The sequence below is a fragment of the Apium graveolens genome, chromosome 7 (assembly GCF_009905375.1).
Source record: "Apium graveolens cultivar Ventura chromosome 7, ASM990537v1, whole genome shotgun sequence".
NCBI lineage: Eukaryota > Viridiplantae > Streptophyta > Magnoliopsida > Apiales > Apiaceae > Apium > Apium graveolens.
In genome coordinates this window covers 193456525-193480190 of record NC_133653.1, presented here as the reverse complement: position 1 = coordinate 193480190, position 23666 = coordinate 193456525, and the positions used below count along the sequence as shown (strand labels likewise).

Genomic DNA, 23666 nt, shown 5'->3' with positions numbered 1-23666 from the left:
TTTTTCTCTTTTAAAGAACATGATGTGCAGAGTGTACGTCACGAATAATTTTGGAGTTCACAACAAAACATGACAGGTATATTTTGGAGTTATTTTGCGAGTTATTTTTTACATTTAGCACTACTTTTTAATTATATTATTCAAATTAATTCTAAAAAATGATAATTTTTCAGGAAAATAGAAACTACATTCTTATACTAGAATATTATATAAAATAATTGTCCCAAAATTATTAAACAAAAAGTTATCTGTTGACATAATACATGTATCAAATTCCAAAACTTATAATAATGTCATTCTAATTTAACTAGAAAAAAATTATATCTCACAAATTGTAAAGCAATTTGCCTGGAAAAAATAAAATAATATTATATAGAAATCCAGATTAAAATAGAATACACCAGCTATACGATCAATTCACGGAGTTATTATTATTTATATTTATTTTTACTATATAAGGCAAAAAAACCAAACACAAAGAAACCTTGTACATCGGACCAGAGACAGAAGCATCTGAAGTAAAGTTGTTCTCGTTGCTGTCTTTCTTCATCACACTCCCTCCAAAACAATAACCATGATAAAAAACCTCTATTCTCCAAACCCTAACCCTAATTTTCCGTTCAATTCGTCCCCTTTGTCTTCCACCATGTCCTCCAATTCCACTCCCTCAATCCCCCCTTCTTTAGCCTCCCGAACCGTTTCCCACGTCGCTTTCAGCCAAGATTATTCCTGCTTTGTAATCGCCACTGACAAAGGCTTCTTCGTTTACGATATCAATGCCGTAAAAGAATCCTTTCCACGTCAACCAAATTCGAGCTTTAGTATTGTACAATTGCTGTTTCAGTGTAACTTTATGGTCTGTGTTGGCAGTGGCACTGAAACTGAAAGTAACTTTCCGAAGACTAAGCTCATGGTTTGGGATGATCATGATTGCAGGTATAAAAGTCAGTTGACGGTTAGGTCACCGATTATGGCGGTGAGATTGAGGAATGATAGGATTGTGGTTGTGATGACGCAGAGGGTACATGTGTATGGGACTAAGGATATGACGGTTTTGTATACCACCGAGACGTATATGAATGATAAGGGGCTTTGTGAAGTGTCTCAGGTTTCGAGGAGTATGGTTTTGGTTACTTTGGGGTTGAGGAAAGGGGAAGTTAAAATTGAGCATTTTTATGGGTTGGGGAAGACCAGGTTTATTATGGCACATGGTTCCAGGATTGCGTGTTTAGCACTTACCAATGATGGCAGGTTTCTTGCTACTGCCAGTACTAAGGGGACTTTGGTCAGGGTGTATAATACTTTGGATGGCTTGTTGCTTCAGGAGGTATGGTATATGTATTTATTGCTGGTGGCATTTTAATGCTTTGTTAGCTTGTTGGTGTAGTTATCGTATTTTGAGTTCTGGATATTTGCAGCTTAGAATACATCTGTATATATTTTTTAAGTGAGAGACCTAATAATTTAGTTGTTCTGTCATGGTAACATATATTCATTGTAATTTATAGGCCGTAATCAACTAGGAGATTAGATGCAAATTGCAATTCATTTACACTTCGTGGATAACTAGCAACTTATTACTTACTAGGTGGTTGACTAATGTAAAAGATTGGTAATTCTGCTGCCCAACTTGTGAACATCTGATACGAAGAAATTTTAAGCTTAGAAGTTGCTTCTGTTCTGTTTGGTGCTTCCAATTCTTGTTTTTAGTGATTGTCTAATATTGTGAAGTATAATTATTCTTGTATGCTAGTTGAGAATTATATCCACATAAATATAACTTGAAAGGAAAATTTTTAATCAATGAAATTTATGTTAAACATGGGTTTTAAACAATTTTTCATTTTAGAGGCACCAGAACAGTATAATTTAATTTATCCGTGCCTAATATTGTTGAACTCTTAGGCCTCATCTATAACGGGGAACGCAGATTCAAGGACAAGTGGAGAGTATTTTAATCTGCTACTCTTTTCCCAGATAGAACTGTTTTGGCTTATTGTCAGAATAGTAGGAATTTAGGATAATAATTTAAGTACGAAGCATACGTTTTGTTAAGGTCCATTGTCTACTAGTAATGTACAATCATTCAATCACAAGGCCCAGTGATGCTTATTTATCACTTACGAGTGCTGTGCTGTCATGTTATTTTCTATCAACTTTTAGAAAGGTTTTCATTCTCCTACTTACGATTTTGAGAAGTTTATTCAAATAAAAGAATACCCCGTCGCAGTTGCTATTCATTTGAGAGATTCCTTTTTATGAATTTAGTTTTGATTATTTATTAATATCTTTTTTCTTCTTCTTACACCTGATGTAGGTTAGGAGAGGTTCACTAAGCGCAGATATTTACAGCCTAGCTTTCTCTTCCACTGCTCAGTGGCTAGCTGTATCAAGCGACAAGGGAACGGTACATGTTTTCCGCCTAAAGGTTGATTCTGAATCCCCTGGAATTGATAGATCAAACAGTACAAAATCAAGTACCATTACGTCAGCAGTTTCAAATCTGCCATTCCTTAAAGGTAATCTACTTGTCCTTTAATGTCCTAAATAGTTTTCATTTATAAGAAGTTAAATCGTTATTTGTTAATGGGTTGCTTGGATGAAGAGGTTGCACACTGATCATTTATACTGCATCATAGATACACAATTTGTTTGAATCATAAGGTTTATAAGAATGTTGAATATTTCTACTACCACTCTTCCAGTACTGCTTTTTAAAAAAATCTTCACCAAATTGTTGGGGATTTGAGTCTGCACTTATATTAGTTTTAATTATTCATCAAACTTGGCCGTATCTTAATGTACTTGGTCTATTATATTAGTAACTTTAATTATTTCGTAAGCATGGATGATGTATTTCATGCAGGCATGCTTCCAGGATATTTCAGTTCGGAGTGGTCAGTGGCTCAGTTTCGTGTACCTGAAGGTTCTGAGTACATTGTTGGCTTTGGCCAACAAAAGAACACTGTAGTGATCATTGGTATGAATGGAAGGTAATAGTTAACTTCAACTCTGTTAATTCTTTTGTGTATGTGTTAAAATGCCCACTCTGTACCCTATGGTCCTCTTCCTCTTTTCCTTGCCGGTAGTATTATTGGTGGGCTATTCACGAGTTAATTTAGAGGTGCAAAAAGATTCAGACCGGCCTTCTAGAATCTTGTGGTGGAAAGAGTTGCTACTTGTTCTGAAAAAGTTTTTATAAAAGCACTTGTGGAGGACAAAGGCTATCCAAAAATTTAATAACGGAAAGTAAATGATAATGTAAAAATGACTAGTTGCTAGTTGTGCGAGAAAACTGAAGCTTAAATCGGTAAGTTGAATAAATAAGAGAATAAAGAAACAAGAGGAAGACAGAAGAGTGATTAGCTATCTTAAAGGCTTACTTTGTGGTATTATTTTATTTGAATTTTCTCAATAAGCACAACTCATTAAACTAATGTGTTATTGTGTTATTACTTGCAGCTTTTTCCGCTGCCAGTTTGATCCGGATAGTGGCGGAGAGATGAAACAATTGGAGTTCTATAATCTCTTGAAGGACCAAGAACAAGAAAGTGTCTGAATCCTTTAAGAAAAAAGTAAACATTTTTTCTTTTAATGTTTTGGGCATCAAAAAGTTCTGATCAAGTGAGCTGCAACCATAGGCTGATGGAGAAAAATAAATTTAACATGATTGTAGGGTTATATATACATGGATAGTGTTTACTGTTTGTGCATAAGTAATAGTTAGCGTAAATAATCGTGATATTTTTCTTTGTTGTGTTATGTTTCTTGTCGTTTTCGTTTAAAAAAGTCATTTTTTGAGAACAAAATGCAAGCAAGGTATATATTGTATATTCCCTCAAAGTTTATCAATTTGAGCATGGTATCAATCTAAATTACAAAAAACAATATGTGAGCTCACTCGGTACGAAACATGTAGGAGGCTGTAAATACAAATTAAGTGGAGAACTCATGGAAATTTGGGGGAAATTGTCCTCGGTGCGCGGACATAAATCTCTTTAGTTTGTCAGATTTGTGTCTCGTGCTTACATGTTTACCGAAGTTCTCATGTAATACTCGTAATTTTGATATTATTATATTTTTATTTTATTAAATTAATTTTAATAAATTTAAGTCGGTTCTTATACTTATTTTAATTATCATGTAAATTTGTTTTAATATAAATATTATACATAAAAAAATTATTAATTACATTTGTGGATTAGCCCGTAAAAGCCCAGTGGTTTAAGATTATTTCGGTGTCCTATTTAGGTTAAAATTTTCACATTTATAGTATTTTACTACCTAAAATATTATACTTAGACTAAAGCAGCAAGGAGAAACTTAATTCGCATTGAAGCTGCGCTGGTTCAGGTATCATTGAGGTATCATTGATTTGTGGTGTGTATAATTAATTACTTGTAAATTAAATGCCTGTGAGAATCAATTGCAACCGGTGACGTGACCATTGTTTATACTTTATATAACCTGTGCATATCCGAGATCAAATTTACGATCTATGCATCAATTCTAGATAATTTATTCACATATGTTTATTGTTATTTTTATATGTATATCTCGTGTTTTCAGATAATCATCTTTTTATTTTCTTGACCTCCAATAGTGTACTCTCTCAGCTATTGTCATTCACACATTATACAAAACTTTTCAAGTAATTCACATTATTTTATATATACATCTTATATATTATTTTTATTTGATTATAGAGAAAACTTGGGATTAGTATAAATACTTTCAGATTATTGAATTGATTTTAAATACAAATACACCTTTATTAATTTTTTTTAGATTTGGTTACCAATTAACCTCCAGTAGGTGTGTGCTTATAACATAAAATCCGTTAAAGAATTTTATAATAGATTTAATATATTATAGAATAGAATATTATAATTGTTTAGTGTTATGGTTACGAAAAGGCAAGCATAATTCTTGTGCATGAGCCATAAATCACCTGTTGTAGTGTAGCTCTTAATTCATGAGTTAATTGGCATTAATTATTAAGTATACATTTTGGTTAACAATTAACTTAAATATTAACTGGTTGACTTCTTTGTAACTCTCTAAAGTTTTTTGATTTGCTAACTGGATTTGCTAGGATATACTTAAACAAATTTGTTGCCTGCATGCTAATGTCGCCCGGATATTAATTATTAAATTTAATTAATTGTCAAATGACATGCAGGTCTATTTCTATATTATTTATTTAACGAGTTATATTTTTATTATAGGAGAAAGTAAACATATTTAAATATTTTTTATCATTTTGTGATTAGATTGAGTTCGGGGATTTTACCGGATTTTGCGTATTATTGAATTAATTTAACCGCTAAAATAAGGTTCAAATTTTTGTTTCTTTCTTTTGAATTAAATTCATCAATTCCTTCTAATTTGTTATAGCGATTCATATTTATAAATTTTGAATAGCTTATATACTTTTGTTCCCTTCCTGATACGAATTTCTCTACTTCTTCTCTTATCTTATATTCAAAGTTATGAGTAGAAAGTTTTTAATCTTTTCTCTCCCCAAGTTAAATATTAAAATATTTGTTAAATTTATTGTTGCATCAATTTTATAATTAGGAACCTTTCCCAAGTTAAATTATTAATATATTTGTTAAATTTATTGTTGCATCAATTTTATAATTAGGAACCCTTTTGTACTTTCAGAATTTAATTGCTTGCTCAACATATTTATCCGTCTTCTCTTTAATCGTTATATTTATTGTCAAGTTAATCTTATAAACTTGTGACCCTTGTATTCAGTGTGTACTTTGATTACACATTCTTTTATTCGTTTCATATTCCCTATTTTGTAATTATTATTGCCAACTCATTTATTGTTATTATTTCGTCTGTTTCACAATTATATTGTGATATTGTATTTGTTCCGTTCCGTTTCTACTATAAGTTTGGCAATATTTTGAAACCTAAGTGTTGGGCTCTTAAAACCTATATGTGTGGTTAAATCACAGACGAGTTCATGGAGTTCGGAGTGTCTGGTGAACTCGGCACTTACTCGTATCGGTACTGTGAGTATACAAGCACATCTCTAGGGTATGAGATTGTGTAAGGATCATGATCGCTATCGTGTGCTTTCGTCTTCTGGATTACCGAAGAAGGATTCTCTGTATTGTAGAAATGCTTTGTGCATTTCTTGTGTTTTCTTCTCGTGGATTACCAGGGAAGAATTCTCTATTTTATATTTCGCTTTGTGCGGGTATATACTTGTATAAGAGACCCTTATGTATACATACCTTACTTGATTCAGCCTTATATTTGTTCAGTTCGTTTCAGCGCACTTATTATCGTGCATTTCTTTTGTTGGATATATTGTTTCACTTTATTTTCAGTCTTGATTTGAAACTCTTTGTCAATAAGACACACAATACATTCAGTTATTTAAAACTTAATTTTCTTTTACTATTTATATTCGTACTGGGCATTTGGCTCACTCGTATTATCTTATTTTCACAGGAAATCAGGGGTAAACGAGAATTGTGATGAGTGCCACCTATTTAGCTGCAGTCTGTGTAGCTGCTTCAATAAATTCGAGAACTTAATTAGCTTTATTTTAAGACTTTCTAGTACTTTAATTTTGAGGACTATGTTATTCCCAGTGGACTAACAATGAGATTTACAGAAGGGGGGTTGAATGTAAATCTCAAAACTTTTTCAAGTTTTGAGCAGTTTGTAAGGCTAAGTGTTTGAGTGATCAAATGTGTGTGAATTGCTTGGAGCTGATGCAGACAGATATATATTCAAACACAAATGTAATGAACACAAAGAACTTAAAAACTTTTCTGGTGGATTTGTTGTTCCACCAGAGATGTGTTATTTCAGAAAATCTGTGATTCAAAATTAAATCACAGCTGCTTCCTAGTACAAACTAGATCTCTTGATATTTCTAAACAGCTCAGGAAAAATTCACATCTAATTACTAGTTACTACTTGATTTATATATCACCAAGTTTACAAGTGAAGACAAAGATAAAGTACAATAAGAAAATAGTTCTCCACTTGTTTCTATTCCATTTTTATCCAGTGTAATATGGAATTATCTGTTGACTTTCCATTTTGAACCAGACTAAAAATGGCTGCTTTTTCTGCTGTTCCTGAAATAGGCTACCACATCTCTGTCAATCCATGTGCCTCTGTCAGCTTTGTTAACTGTCACTATCAACTGCTATGAGACTGAGCATCCGTTGAAGCTTTCATCCGTTGATGGCTTTATCCGTTGATGCTCTAGCAGTTGAAGCTTTATCCGTTGAAGCACTTATCCGTTGATGGATATTACCCGTTGAAGCATTAGAGACATCCGTTGAAGCTTTGTTTCTTATCCGTTGAAGGTCTTCAATATCCGTTGACACTTCTTCACTTATACAAAATTACAAGGCATGAAATATTTACAATTAGCCCTCCTATTTGTACATCCATTAGTAGTCAACATGACTGATTATTTCCTAACAACATCTAAGAATTACAGTTTGAAACCAGAGAGTGAAATGTGCTACAATACCAAACTTATTGCTAAGTAAGGCTACTCCTTCAACGGATAGCCAAGATGGTCTTATCCGTTGAGGCTACAAACACTAGATTTCTACTTAAGTGTTTTACTTAACTTATCATCAACCTAATACACATATTCCTAACAATCTCCCCCTATTTATGTCTACTAGAACTGTAGGCATAAATTTGGGTTTAGCTTGATGATAATAAAACACTTAACAAATATATAAACTGTAACAAAGCAGAAATTCAAAAGTGCTATAAAAGTGTATATGCTGAGATGAAATTGAAGAAATACATTATTTCCAAGGGTGCTCCTTTAGCCTGAGCAAATTACTTTCTTTTCCTTTGATCCCTGGTTTTCTTTCCTAGCCTCCTGTCATTCTCCTCTATTTGAAGTTGAAGTTGTCTGTAGAATTCAGCTTCATCTTCTTCATTGATATCTAACTTATACTGCATATCCTTGAGAGTTTCATTACTGGCAATCTTTAGCTGATCTTCAATTCTGAAAAATCTTCTGACTCATTTGTTGTCTCTGAACTCCATTAACCAATGAGGTGATTTGTGAATTGTAATACCTCTCTCTTGAATGAGTAAAGTTCTAGGCAAGGCATTGGGCTCCCTCCAAGTTTTCCTTATGTTGGCAATCTTGTTGAGAATCTCAGTCCTGGCAGTCCTGGTAAAGCCAGAATCCTTTTGTATGGCTGAGTAGACTCTAATCAAGGTAGAGTAGCCTTCATTCAGAATTCTGTGAAGAGGCCATGTTCTTTCCCCAGCTCCTTTGTATTTGAACACTAGTCTTTCTGGTAGCTGTCTGTAGGCAGCTATTCCCCTTACATCCTCCAGCTCATCCAGATAGAGTTCAATGTCTGAAAATTCTTTTATGTCACAGATGTGAACATAATCATCTTTAGAGGTTTGAGGTTTAGGCTTAGGCTTCTGTGTGAATTTGATTGAGGCTTTAGGGGGTGTTGATTTGATTCTTCTTTTCTGCTTCTTTGATGGTGTAAAAGAGGTTAGGAAGGTGGGCAATTTGATGGTGTCCCAATCAATTGGTTCCTCCTTAGGAATGATTGGTTCACCATGAATGTTTATGAAGGGGTCAGGCACAATGGGTTCAGGAATAGAGGGTAGTGGTTTGGATATTGATTGGTTTTCTTCAGTCTCATTTACCATCTTTCTCTTTGCATTGACCTTCTTTCTATTCCCTTTCTGCCATTCTTCCTTACTTCTTTCCTCCATCTCAGTACCAACCATGTCCCACATAGCTCTATCTTCACCTTTGTCTTCAATTTCTTTCTGTTCTTCAGCCTGACTTAACTTTAGCTGTTTTTCAAGCTTTGCTTGTGCTCTTTTATTAGCCTTTAGCTGTTTGGCTTCTTCCTTCAACCTCTTGGTTTCTTCCCTCTTGGCTATTGAGAATTTGGGATGTCCTTGCATCACATAGATGCTCTTTCCCTCTCTAAAGATAACAGCCATGTTCCTCCTTACAGCCTCATCCATGTTCTCTTTGAGCTTTATGATACTTCTACCCAAAAGCTTGTCTTCATCAGGCTTTGGAAGAGGAAAATCCACTCCTTTCATTTGAGCAAGGCTTAGAGGGTTCTTTGTAGAGTCCTTGTTGAAGCTGTTGTTGGGCTTGAGAACCATAGGTTGCAGATCTTTGGAAGAAGTTTCTCCATCCTTATGCCTCCCTACTGGCTTGAGTTCCATAATAATTGATTCCACTTTTGTGCTATGCTTCACAGATTGTGATTGAGAAGTTGTAGAACCAAATATTAGTTGCATCTTTTCATCAATCTTCTTCCTTTGCTCTTTGACTTGCAATTCAGCTGCTGCTATCTGGATTAGATCAATTCCATCTAGCTTTCCTTTGACTTGAATTGGTGGAGAAGTTGTGATGACAAAAACTAGCACTTGAGAAATCTGAACTGTTGTAGATGGCTCTCCTTCCCCTTCCCCTTCCCCTTTATTCTCCCCCTTTTTGTTATCATCAAGGGTAGGGGTCAAGCCTTGTGCTTTTGCCAGCTGCATGAGTATATTTGTTTGAGTTTGTTGATTCTGAAGAATGGTGACCATAGAGTCTTCAATGATTTGAACCCTATCTTCCAATCTGGCCAGCCGCTTGTCAGCATCAGATGCTTTCCTCAGTCTCCCCAACAAATCTTGCATAGTACCATAGGGTATAACTGAATCCAATTTCTCAACATTTTAGGATTTCAGATCTGCAATGTCCTGCTTGAGCTCATCCACACTTAGATTTTGCTGGTAATGCTGCAACTGCAAGAGATGCAAAGATTCCAGATGAGCTTGAAGAATTGCCTTGGTACCAGCATCTTGAGCCTCCTGAAAGGCCTTCTGAATTGTCATGACTTGTCTGACCAAAGTGACACCAAATTCTCCTGGTGTTGGTGATTTGGTCAGTGCCCATTCAGGAAGAGCGGGAGCAGAACTTGGGCCTTCTACTCCCCCTAAGTTCATGCTCTCATTCAAAGAATTAGAGTCATCATCATTAGAATTTACTCCAAATTCTTCAGATGGCTCACCAGCTTGAGAAGGCAGCCTGTTGACAGCAGCTTTGTCTCTGAGAAGAGATTCTGAAGTGTGTACAATGTGTAGTGTCTGTTCTACCTCCACATTGCCCTGAGCAGCCAAAAATTGAAAGGTTGAAACAGGGTGAGTAAAGTGTCAGCATCCAAGGAAATGTTATCAATGACAGCTTTGTAATGTTGATGAAATTGTCTTTCCTTATCTGCATCATCCACTTTCATTAACTCACTAGCAATGGCTGGATCCACCCTTATAGCTTCTGTACCTGCCTTTCTCTCAATTTCTCTGTTCTTGCATCAGGGGCTCCCCCTGGCTCACACACACCCTCACACCCTCACCTTCACCTTTTAAGGTGGCACTCCTCTCACTTACTTTTGCCATGCTGGAAGAAATAGCATGCATTTGGTGACTCTCAACCTCTCCTTTTGCCTGGGAGCAACCCAGCCTCTCACTCAAAAAATCACTCCCTTCCCTCAAGCCTAAAAGTGATTGTACAGTTGTCATGTCCTCTACAGTTGGAATTGTTTCTGTTAAGTGTGTAGAGGCCATCAACGGATAGGGAGTATCCGTTGAAGTGGAAACTGATGGTATCAACGGATAACTGCTGTTAAGCTTATCCGTTGAAGAACAACCACTTGCCAACGGATGAGAGATATCCGTTGAAGAAGGAAAAGATGTAGATATAGAAAGTGACATAATTGTTGAATCTGTGTGGATTGATTTTAAGTGCGGTGACACAGATTCTGCAACTTCATCTGAAAGAATTGGCTGATGATCCAACAAATCATCTAAAAGATGATGATCACCAGATTTTGAGTGGGGCTCCTCCCTGAGTTTTAATGAGGGAGAATTAGGAATTGATGTGAATATCATATCCACATCCAGAGAGGGTGTTGGAGAGTTTGATGAATGGTGTGTTTCTATATTGAGAGAATGGGGCTGTGATTCCACATTTGCTGGAATCACATCAAGCTGAATTTGAGAAGGCACAGATACAGGTGGATGTATCTGTGCTGTGTGTGTCCCTTGTGTGGAAACTAGGGTCTTGGCCTTCTTCTTCCTTGAAAAGGCTTTAAATGGTGAATGTGTGGCTTCAGTGTCCCTCCCTCTTTTGTTCTGTGTCCCTGGTTGGGGACTATTTTCAATAGTTACAACCTTTTGGGAGGATGCAACTAGGGATGTGTGGGACTCCTTTTGAACCACCACAGTCTTTTGAGAGACTGTGGCTTGGCTGGTTTGGGTACCACTCACCTCTCCCACCTTATCCTGGGGGGCTTTTTGATGTTCACCCCTCCCCTCACCACTCACACCCTGTTCACTCCCTTCAGGGTTTATGGTAGTTGTTACAACTGTTGTCTTTTGAGAAATAACAGAGGTAGGTTTCTTTGACTTGACTTTGGAAACTTTAGATTTGGTGGCTTTGGTAGGAGCCTGTTTGGACAAAGACACAGGTTCCATAGCCACACTAGAAGGCAAAGAAACATTGGGGTTGGAAATAGTAGGAGTTATAGAGACATTTACCTCACTTACCTGTGGTGCATTCATGATTGGCAAGTATACCAATGGCACCTGGCTGTTGAGGTTCATTCTCAAAAGGTCTGCAACGACCCTTTTCTCTTGTACCCAGCATTTGAGTTTATTATTCTCATTGGATATAACCAAACCTTCAGCAACATGGTTAGCCAATAACATAAAGAATCTAGCAAAGTATATGTTATGTGGTCTATTAGCTTTGTTGCCTAATCTGGAACCTAATTCTAGCATAACACAGTTGCTAAAATTAAAGTACCTATCAGAAACTAGCATATAGAGCATATTAACAAGAGATGAAGTGATAGCATCAAAATTGCTAATCTTCCCAGAGAAAACCTTAATAAAGGCATCTCCAAGAAAACTCCATTCTTTCCTAAGGCCTTTCCTTCTAATACTACCTAAACTAGCAGAATCAAAAGCATAGCCTATGGAATCTAGCATTACAGAGACATCTTTATCAGTATGTGGTGTCATGGCATTATTCTCAGGCAACTTAAAGCAAGATTGTATATCATCACAATTAATGCAATAGTCCTTACCTTTGAGAGAGAAAGCAATAGTCATATCTGTGGAGTTGAACTCTGCAATTGTCCAAATTTCCTCAATCACTTCACAGTAGATGGTTGGGGCTTCCAGCATTGCATAGCTCAGTTTGCAGTTCTTGATGAAGTCCATCATCTTGTGATAATCAGAATGGGCTTCATTCTTTTCAACCAAGACTATGAAATTATTCTTTTCATAAACAAATCCTGTTTGAGACATAATTTTGACTACTGGTGCCATTGTTGTGAGTAGAGGTTGCAGAGAAAAACTTGAGAATTGAGAGAGAAAGAGAATGATAATTGCAAGAAAGCGTAAAGTGAAAATAAGAATTCAATTGGGCTTTTATACTTTCTTGAATTAAAACATAAATAAAATAATTAAATGATACTTTTAAGTAAGTGACAGCCGTTCAGGAATAAATAAAACTGTAGAAATTCTGAAAACTACCGTAAATACAAATACATACAACACTGTATATCTGTATCAACAGTTGAGTAAAAGAATCAACGGCTGTGACTCACTGACGTGACACATCAACGGATAAGGTAAATAGTTATCCGTTGATGAACAACACCATTTTATCCGTTGAAGGATAAAATTACCAGAAATGTATTTGTCTTTCAACGGATGACGAATATCCGTTGATAGAACAATTTTGGCTTTCAACGGATAGGGAATATCCGTTGACAGTATAAGTCTTGATTAAAGCCAACTTTGTTCTTGCAGCAAATTCATTTCAGGCTACAAGACATATTACATAGATGACATAGATTATGAATAGTTAAGCATACCTAACTCACTTACTAATCTTGTGAATGTTGATTCATCAAGTGGCTTGGTAAATATGTCTGCAATCTGCTTTTCACTTGGAACAAAATGAAGTTCCACTGTACCTTTCATCACATGTTCCCTAATGAAGTGGTACTTGATATCAATGTGCTTGGTTCTTGAGTGCTGCACTGGATTTTCAGTAATGGCAATGGCACTTGTGTTGTCACAAAATATTGGAATTTTGTCAACAGTTATACCATAGTCAAATAACTGGTTCCTCATCCATAGTATTTGTACACAGCAATTACCAGCTGCAATGTACTCAGCTTCAGCTGTTGATGTGGAAACAGAATTCTGCTTCTTGCTGAACCATGATACAAGCTTGTTCCCTAGAAATTGACAGGTGCCTGTTGTGCTTTTCCTGTCTATTTTGTAACATACATAATCTGCATCTGAGTAGCCAATTAGATCAAAACCAGACTCTCTAGGGTACCAAATTCCTAGATTTGGAGTCCCCTTGAGATATCTGAAAATTCTTTTAATAGCCACTAAGTGAGATTCTTTAGGGTCAGCTTGAAATCTAGCACAGAGACAAGTAGAAAACATAATATCAGGTTTACTAGCAGTTAAATATAAAAGTGAGCCAACCATGCCTCTATAACTTGTAATATCCAGAGACTTTTCAGCCTTGTTTAATTCAAGCTTAGTGGCAGTGGCCATGGGAGTTTTTGCAGGTGAACAATCCTTTAAGTCAAACTTCTTTAAAAGATCATAAATATATTTAGTTTGACTAATGAAAATTCCACCACTAACTTGTTTAACTTGTAAACCAAGAAAGTAAGTTAGCTCTCCCATCATGCTCATTTCATATTTACTTCGCATTAATTTAGCAAACTTTTTACAAAGTTTATCATCTGTAGATCCAAATATAATATCATCTACATAAATTTGTACAAGTATCTTAGAGCCATTAACATTTCTAAAGAAGAGAGTTTTGTCAACAGTACCTCTTGTGAAGTGATTATCTAGAAGGAACTTTGATAAAGTCTCATACCAAGGTCTAGGTGCTTGCTTTAGTCCATAGAGTGTTTTCAACAAATAATACATATGGTCTGGAAAATTTGGATCTTCAAAACCTGGAGGTTGGCTTACATAAACTTCTTCTTCCAATTCTCCATTTAGAAATGCACTCTTGACATCCATCTGATAGACTTTGAAATTGGCATTAGCTGCATAGGCTAGAAAGATTCTGATGGCTTCAAGTCTGGCAACTGGAGCAAATGTTTCATTAAAATCTATTCCCTCTTGTTGAGAGTAGCCTTTAGCAACCAATATGGCTTTATTCCTTATGACAATGCCATTTTTTATCCATCTTGTTTCTGAATACCCATTTTGTGTCAATAGAACTCTTGTTCTTTGGCTTGGGTACCAGCTTCCATACTTTGTTCCTCTCAAATTGGTTTAGCTCCTCTTGCATTGCTAAAATCCAATCTGGATCCAAAAGAGCTTCTTCCACTCGCTTAGGTTCCTCCTGTGATAGAAAGCTACTATACAGACATTCATCTTGAGTAGCCCTTCTAGTTTGTACTTTTGATGTAGCATCACCAATGATCAGTTCAAAAGGATGATTCTTGGTCCATTTCCTTTGAGGCGGTAGATTAGCCCTTGATGAGGTTGCCTCAGTATTGTCATGATGTGAGATAGAATGTTGATTTGTTGAAACTCCCCCTGAGTTGCTGATCCTTTGAAAGGAATTGGGAGTTCTATCAACTGATGAGGTGAATTGATTATCCGTTGACAGACTGTGATCAACGGATGCTTCGTTATGAACTTCAACAGATGATGCACTTTGTCTTTCAACGGATGCTGCATTGCTTCTTTCAACGGAAGCTGAATTATGACTTTCAACGGATGCAGCATTCTGTGCATTATCCAAAGGCAGACTCTGGTTTCTTCTTGAGATGCCTTCTTCATCATTCTCATCTTCACTATCATCACAATATATCTCAATATTGTCAAATTTGAGTCCTTCATGATGTCCCTCATCTGTTAGTCCATCAATCTTTTTATCATCAAACATAACATGTACAGATTCCATGACAATGTTGGTTCTTAGATTGTAGACCCTATATGATTTTCCAGCAGAATAACCAACAAATATTCCTTCATCAGCCTTTGCATCAAACTTTCCTTTGTGATCAGATTGATTCCTTAAGATGTAGCATTTGCAACCAAAGACATGTAGAAAGTTTAAAGTTGGTTTTCTTCTCTTGAATAATTGATAGGGAGTCATGCATTTTGCTTGATTGATTAGAGAAATATTCTGAGTGTAACATGCACAGTTAACAGCCTCAGCCCAAAAATAAGTTGGGAGTTTTGACTCCTCAAGCATTGTCCTTGCAGCTTCAATTAGTGATCTGTTCTTCCTTTCCACCACACCATTTTGTTGTGGAGTTCTTGGAGCTGAGAACTCATGCATGATCCCATTTTCTTCACAGAACATCTTCATGGTTGAATTCTTGAACTCAGTTCCATTGTCACTCCTAATATTCCTTACTTTGAAATCAGGATGATTGTTGACTTGCTTGATATGATTGATGATGATTTCACTAGCTTCATCCTTTGATCCAAGAAAATAAACCCATGAAAACTTTGAGAAATCATCTACAATCACTAGGCAGTATCTTTTCCTTGAAATTGACAATACATTGACTGGTCCAAAAAGATCCATGTGTAGAAGTTGCAGTGGTTCATCAATTGCAGATTCAAGCTTCTTACTGAATGATACTTTCTTTTGCTTTCCTTTCTGACAAGCATCACACAGTCCATCCCTTGTGAATTCCACTAGAGGCATTCCTCTAACTAAGTCCTTTTTGACTAGATCATTCATTGTCTTGAAATTCAAATGGGACAGCTTCTTGTGCCATAGCCAACTTTCAACTGGACTTGCTTTGCTGAGAAGACAAGTAATGGATTCTGCATCTGTAGAGTTGAAATCAGCTAAGTACACATTCCCTTTTCTAACTCCAGTTAGAACCACTTTATTGTCCTTTTTACTTGTGACAATACAGGCTTCAGAATTGAAGGAAACAGTATTCCCTCTGTCATATAGTTGACTGATGCTCAATAAATTGTGTTTGAGACCATCAACCAATGCAACTTCATCAATGATGACATTTTCTCTTGAAATCAAGCCATATCCCATAGTGAATCCTTTGCTGTCATCTCCAAAGGTTATGCTAGGGCCAGCTCTCTCCTTAAACTCTGTGAGTAGGGTGAAATCTCCTGTCATGTGTCTTGAACAACCACTGTCCAAGTACCATAGATTCCTTCTTTGTCCCTGCACACAACAAAATCAATCAAGTTGATTTTGGTACCCAAGTTTCCTTGGGTCCACCCTTGTTAGTCTTTTTCCTAGACTTCATTCCTCCTGCATCTTTTGACTTAGGTAACTTTGGGTCAACCTTGGTCTCAGATGTGGTTGGTTGAAGTGTAGGGTTAGTCACAGAATCATTTAACACATTTGATTGAATTTGATAAGGCATATGTTGTGCAAGCATGTTATTCCACATAGGCATACTGTATGGCATTTGAGGCATACTAAATGCAGTAAAATAAGGATTGTTAATGTATGGCATGTTTGCAAAATGTGCATGGGGATTCTGGTGAGACATAACAGGCATATCATGCAGAGATGACATAGACATGTTAGGTATGGAGGGATTTGAAGGCATGGGAGCATTTTTAACAGATTTGCAATTATCAGATAGGTGATTAACACTTTTACAATGCACACAGCTTTTTCTAGGAGCATACCTATCAGGTGTGTAATTGTTGTGTTTATTAATCCCTACCTTCCCATTTCTTTTAGATTTTCTTTTAGTTTCCTTCTTATCCTCAACCAACTTAAGTCGATCTTTTAGCTGATCTAAAGTCATATGTCCTATATTCACCTTACTAACATCTCTGGATGTGCTAGCTCCTTCTTTGACAAAGTTCTTGAGAGTTGAATCATTCTTTTTATTTAGATTTTTATTTTTAAAAGAAATTACCTGTTTTAATTGATGAGCCTTCAACGGATGCTCATTTTCTTCCTTCAACGGATAACTTTCATCATCCGTTGATTCCACATCCGTTGACAATCCATCAATTAATTCTAACTTCTTTTTGTTTTTCTTCCAGGCATCCTCACAGAATGATTCAATTCCCTGGACCTTTGCAATCTGAACACTGACATCCCTAGATGTTTTCCAGGCCTTGATTACCTCTTGCTCACTTTCTAACTGTTTAGAAAGAATTTCCACTTTCTTAACAGCTTCTGCTAGTTCACTCTCAACAGTCAGGCATTTAAGTTTTATCTTTTCAAGCTCAATTACCTGATCCTCTAACACAACATTCCTATCACTTAAAAACACATTATTCTCCTTGGTCCTAGTGTTTTCTTTTGCTAGAGATTTAAGGGAAACACGCAAATGATATAATTCATTGGTCATATCATTTATGGCTTCATTGCATTCATGTTTAGAGAGCTGAGAGAGATCAGTAGTAATTACCTGGTTGCTTGATGAACTAGTTTCATTTTCATCAGAATTAGCCATTAGGGCTAGGTTGACATATTCCACATCATCATCTTCGTTTGCCCCATCTGCTGCCCAATCATCTTGAGTGAGAAATGCTCTTTCCTTTTGTTTGAGCAAATCAAAATACTTCTTTTTGTAATCAACTTGCTCAAATTTCCTTTTCTCAGAATTTGGCTTCCTACACTCACTTGCAAAGTGTCCACTAATGCCACAGTTGTAACATTTGAACTTTGATTTGTCCACCATATTTTTGTTTGGCTTAGTGAACTTTGTGTTTTTCCTGAACTTCATCTTTGCAAACCTCCTGGACAGAAAGGCCAAATGTTCTTCAATATCATCAGATTCATCCTGACTGGAATTGTATTCATCCTAAGCAACTTGCTCTTTACCCTTGCTTGATTCTGATTTGCTTGTGCCAACTTTGAGACTTGGCATTGTCTTCTCCTCATTCCTGGCTTCCATCTTCTCACAGTCAGCTACAAGAGCAACTGTTCCTCCTTTTCTCTTTCCCTTTTCCAACAGCTCATCCTGCTCCATTTCAAGTTCATAAGTCTTCAAAATTCCATATAATCTTTCAAGTGTGAAGTTCTTATAATCTTGAGAGTTTCTCAAAGAGACAGTCATGGGCTTCCATTCCTTTGGCAGAGACCTAAGAAATTTTAAGTTGGAATCCTTGACTTGGTACACTCTACCATACAGCTTCAATCCATTCAACAGTTTCTGAAATCTGTTGAAGGTATCATTTAATGATTCACCTTCTTCAAAGTGAAAATATTCATATTGTTGAATAAGAAGCTGCATTTTGTTCTCTCTGACCTGCTCAGTACCTTCACAGATGATTTGTACAGTGTCCCAAACTTCCTTTGCAGTTTGGCAATTGATGACATTGTCAAACATATCTTGTTCTAATCCATTAAACAAAATGTTCATGGCTCTCTTATCCTTGCGGATTTCTTCCATGTCTTCAATAGTCCATTCTGCTCTTGGCTTGGGAATAGACTGTCCAACAGCAACTGTTGCAGTAGCAGCTGTGGCTACCTTGTGAGGGATGTGAGGACCATTTTCAATACAGTTGATGTAGCTTTCATCTTGAGAAAGAAGATGTAAATGCATCTTCACTTTCCAGTGATGATAATTATCCCTTTTCAGGACTGGAATCTTTACACCAATATCCTTCCTATTCATGATGGTAACAGGAGAGTTCTTCTGTGCACTCATGATGTTAGCAGAATAGATCTTTAAACTCTTTATATGTTAAGAGCTTGCTCTGATACCAATTTTTATTCCCAGTGGACTAACAATGAGATTTACAGAAGGGGGTTGAATGTAAATCTCAAAACTTTTTCAAGTTTTGAGCAGTTTGTAAGGCTAAGTGTTTGAGTGATCAAATGTGTGTGAATTGCTTGGAGCTGATGCAGACAGATATATATTCAAACACAAATGTAATGAACACAAAGAACTTAAAAACTTTTCTGGTGGATTTGTTGTTCCACCAGAGATGTGTTATTTCAAAAAATCTGTGATTCAAAATTAAATCACAGCTGCTTCCTAGTACAAACTAGATGATTTTCTCTCTTGATATTTCTAAACAGCTCAGGGAAAATTCACATCTAATTACTAGTTACTACTTGGTTTATATATCACCAAGTTTACAAGTGAAGACAAAGATAAAGTACAATAAGAAAATAGTTCTCCACTTGTTTCTATTCCATTTTTATCCAGTGTAATATGGAATTATCTGTTGACTTTCCATTTTGAACCAGACTAAAAATGGCTGCTTTTTCTGTTGTTCCTGAAATAGGCTACCATATCTCTGTCAATCCATGTGCCTCTGTCAGCTTTGTTAACTGTCACTATCAACTGCTATGAGACTGAGCATCCGTTGAAGCTTTCATCCGTTGATGGCTTTATCCGTTGATGCTCTAGCAGTTGAAGCTTTATCCGTTGAAGCACTTATCCGTTGATGGATATTATCCGTTGAAGCATTAGAGACATCCGTTGAAGCTTTGTTTCTTATCCGTTGAAGGTCTTCAATATCCGTTGACACTTCTTCACTTATACAAAATTACAAGGCATGAAATATTTACAATTAGCCCTCCTATTTGTACATCCATTAGTAGTCAACATGACTGATTATTTCCTAACAACATCTAAGAATTACAGCTTGAAACCAGAGAGTGAAATGTGCTACAATACCAAACTTATTGCTAAGTAAGGCTACTCCTTCAACGGATAGCCAAGATGGTCTTATCCGTTGAGGCTACAAACACTAGATTTCTACTTAAGTGTTTTGCTTAACTTATCATCAACCTAATACATATATTCCTAACAGACTAAATATTGAAATTATCAGAATTTTCGTTTGTATTCTGTTTCAATTTAGTATAACTTAGATTTTGTTTTGAAATTCCGCTACTAGTTAATAGTCCAAAAATGTGGGCTGTTACATCTCATATAAGCACTGATATATAAGCACTGATATGATAATTGCCTTTTCTACAAAAGTATAATGATGATCACAATTGTTTAGTTTTAATTCTTCCGTCTCATGCCCATATGTTCAATCAAGTATCATATTGGCATCGATTTGACAATCCCCTATTCTGCAAATGTAAAATCATGATCAAAATTGTTGATTAATATGAAGATTTTTTAACAAGTAAAGCGCAACTTCTATCAGTAACCAAACATTTCCTATGACAACAGGGGGACTGGAATTGAGTGATGTTTAAAAATACCTATTTTTGGGGTGTAATGGCTGAAAATATCCATTTTCAAAATACATGGCTGAAAATACCGTTTTTGTTTACGTATTTTGTACTTGGGTAAGTGTAATACGTATTTGAGAATTGGATATCTAAGAAAATTACTAAAGATACGTATTTGTAGTTTTGGTATTACCATTGAGTGTCTTAAAAAAAATTGGATACTCATTTGACAAATGCGTATATAGTACAAAACATGATACCCAAATGGCATATGCGTACCCAAAATGGTATTTTCAGCCATCCACTTCCAGAATGGGTTTTCAGCCATTTGCACCAAAAAATTGTTATTTTTAACAATCTTTCACTGGGATTTGAAATCTTGCAGATATAGTATCCAAAATATTTTAAAAGCGGTTATACACAGTAAACAGCTCTTCGTCAGCTCCTAAAAAAAATCGATGTCTTCATCTTATAAAGCTACAATGGTCGTTATACCATCCCCACTTGGAGTATCCATCAACAAAAAGCTATGAACGGACTACACGTCGACAAAAGTGGCTTTAACCGGCCTTCCCCAGCCAAAATCCTATTCATAATATAATGTGAAATCACAAAGGCTGCTTATACAAGCTTATAATTATTTTTTGGTGAATTTGCCCACCAACGTTGCAACTTTATTTGACAAACCAATGGATTTAACTTTGTATATTCATCGTAATAGTTGGAAAATGAGGTATTATTAAATGGATTGTCCAAACTTTTTTTTGGAAGTGACCTGATCCGTCAGAGTCACATTTTTATTACCTGGAACAAGAAAAATTTAGGATATGCCCCTAGAATTTGATGGGGTTGTTGGGGCTACTACAGCACATCTGTCAAAAAGTGCAGTCACTAGCTCATTTCATGAGTATTTCTGATCTGTAACTACACCGTATAATGTGTCTTTCATTTCCTTGTTGGCCTTTATTGTTGCTATCTTTGAGTTGTGACACTACCTCTGTAGTGATCCAGCTTTTCGGGATCAGAACTTGACTCGAAATTGAACATCAATATATGGCTGAGCTACTGGGGTAGCGGTTTGTGCACGAAAAAAAGGTAAAAATGTACTAAATTTGCTTGATAACTAGAGTCGTGTGACAAACTTGCCCAGTACCTTAATAATGAAAACTAAGTGCAACCATCAACAATAAGTTTGAGGTGATCCAAGACTTGCAAACGAAGGAGGTGGCACGAGAGGAGCGGGTCACCAATTTGAAGAAAATGGTCACCGAGGCATGTAGCGCTGTTAAGGCATAATTGGCTAAAATTGAGGCGGGGATGCTTGGAGGCGGCTTTAAAGGGATCGAGACGCAAAGGTTCGAGGCACCTAACCCCAAGGAGTTCAATGGCGTAAGGGATGCCAAGGCTGTGGAGAACTTCCTTCGGGATGTGGAGAGTTATTTTGAGGAAGTCGACATTGTCGATGAGGCGACCAAGGTACGTACGGCTACCTGATATCTTTGTGATAATGCTACTTTGTGGTGGCTTCAGAAGCACGCCGATATGGAGAAGGGGCTTTGCCGGATAGACACGTGGGGTGACTTCAAATGGGAGCTTAAGAGGCAATTCTACCCTAAAAATGTGATCTACATGGTGAGGAAGAAGCTAATGGAGCTTAAACATCGGGGCAATATAAGGGACTACGTGAATGAATTCACTATCTTGACGTTGCAAATTCCGAGAATGATGGGAGAGGACTTCTTGTTCTACTTTGTGGATGGACTAAAATATTGGGCCAAACAAGAGCTTCAATAAAGGAACGTCAAGGATGTAGATGAGGTTATAACCATGACAGAATCCTTGATGGAGTTTAAAAGAGAGACTTCTAAATCGAATACGCTTCATGAGGAGAGCGATGAGGAAGATGTTGTCTCAAGAAGCGGTAGTCCACGAAGGAGGCGCGATGCAGGGCATCATCAAGCCATGGCACGGGCGAGGGAAAAGCTAAGGGCTATGTGCCAAAAAAGGGTTGCTACGTGTGCAAGGGGCCACGCGTGATGGCGAACTGTCCGAAGTTGGGGTCGTTGAGCGCAATGATCCCACATGAGGAAGAGGAGCCCAGGAGGTTGTCGACCTTGGAAGGGGTGGAGGCGTCACCGATGGAACCAAGGGTGACCTACCTTGAAAGTTTGAGGCTAGTTGAGGATGATCAACCCTTAATGAAGGAGGAGAAGGGACGCAAGCCAAGGAGGCTAAGGAAGGTGCTAAAGGAGGAAAAACCAAGGATAGTCCAAAGTCTCTGAAGGGTAAAGAAGTTAAGGATAAGGGACGTGTGTCGCCGGGCCAAGTGGGGAAATATGGCGATGTTGTCGAGGCGTCGCAACATAGATTGGGCGCGCGAGTAAGGGAGGAGTCACCACCGTTATCTCCAACAAAAGTCGATGATCGACGCGAGGTGAAGGAAATACTTGATGAGTGACTCGTTAAAATTAAAGGATTGGCACCGAGTAGGCAATACTTTGTGATGTGGAAAGGTGCGGCACTAAGCAAGGCAACGTGGGAGTTGGAGCCGAACTTGGAGCAACACCAAGAGGCGTTGGAGCGCTATTGGGAGACCATGACATTGACGAGAACGTCGAGTCGAATTATGGTCCAGATGTTTCTGGTTGAAGCTGTTTCGGGCAGAAAGCATTTCGGTCAGGATTCTGGCCGAATTCGACCAGCATCTATGGTTGACTTTGCTTTCTGATCGAATTATGCTCCCATGGTTTCTGGTCATGGTGATTTCAGTCAGGATGATTCGATCAGGATCCTTGACCGAAATTCAATCAGGATTTAATATTAAATTACTTTTCTGGCCGAATTAAGGTCCAATAATTTCTGGTCGTCAATTTTTTAATCAGGATGATTCGATCAAGATTCCTGACCGAAATTCGGTCAGGATTTAATGTTAAATTATTTTCTGATCGAATTAAGGTCCAATTATCCCTGGTCGTCCATTTTTTGATCAGGATGATTCGATCAGGATTCCTAATCGAATTTGGTCAGGATTTTGATTTTTATCCTTAATCAGGTTTTGGACTGGGCCTTTTGTGTAAGAGCTTGGTACTGGGCCTTTTACGTATGGGCTTGGTACTAGGCCTTTTGCGTATGGGCTTGCTAGCCCAAAAAGAACGTTCTGAAATATATATTATTTATATTTTTTATTTTCCCAGAACCTTCTAAAGTTCTCTGGAGTTGGGCCCAAGCCTTTGGGATGGGCTTTTAACCGGCTACAACCTGGTTGAAATTCTAGGGTTACCGCCCCATTGACCAGCTAATAAGGGCTACAAAAGGGGGAGAGTTGTAACGACCCGTATATTTTTTTATTTCTTGAGTGTGTAATTATTGAATAAATAAATCAAATATGTGTATGGGTTCAATTAGCTGGATATTATTTTGTTACTAATTATGTGTGATTATTGGTATTCGAGGATTATTTGTTTAATTAGTTGTG

At 36.9% G+C, this 23666-nt stretch overlaps 1 protein-coding gene across 1 annotated transcript; it reads left to right on the top strand.

The window, feature by feature from the left end:
- The first annotated feature begins 463 nt into the window (after positions 1-463).
- Positions 464-3852, top strand: LOC141672015 (autophagy-related protein 18a-like). Its single transcript, XM_074478499.1, has 4 exons — positions 464-1327; positions 2318-2519; positions 2867-2993; positions 3463-3852. Exons 1-4 carry the CDS (start codon positions 575-577, stop codon positions 3557-3559), a joined length of 1179 nt encoding a protein of 392 aa, XP_074334600.1. The 5' UTR covers positions 464-574; the 3' UTR covers positions 3560-3852.
- The last annotated feature ends 19814 nt before the right edge of the window (positions 3853-23666 follow it).

Excerpts from the sequence above, each read along its gene's own strand:
- LOC141672015 (XM_074478499.1), top strand. The coding sequence starts at position 575 with ATGATAAAAAACCTCTATTCTCCAAACCCTAACCCTAATTTTCCGTTC. Across the intron at positions 1,328-2,317 it reads ATGGCTTGTTGCTTCAGGAG|GTTAGGAGAGGTTCACTAAG; the intron begins GTATGGTATATG and ends CACCTGATGTAG. Across the intron at positions 2,520-2,866 it reads AAATCTGCCATTCCTTAAAG|GCATGCTTCCAGGATATTTC; the intron begins GTAATCTACTTG and ends TATTTCATGCAG.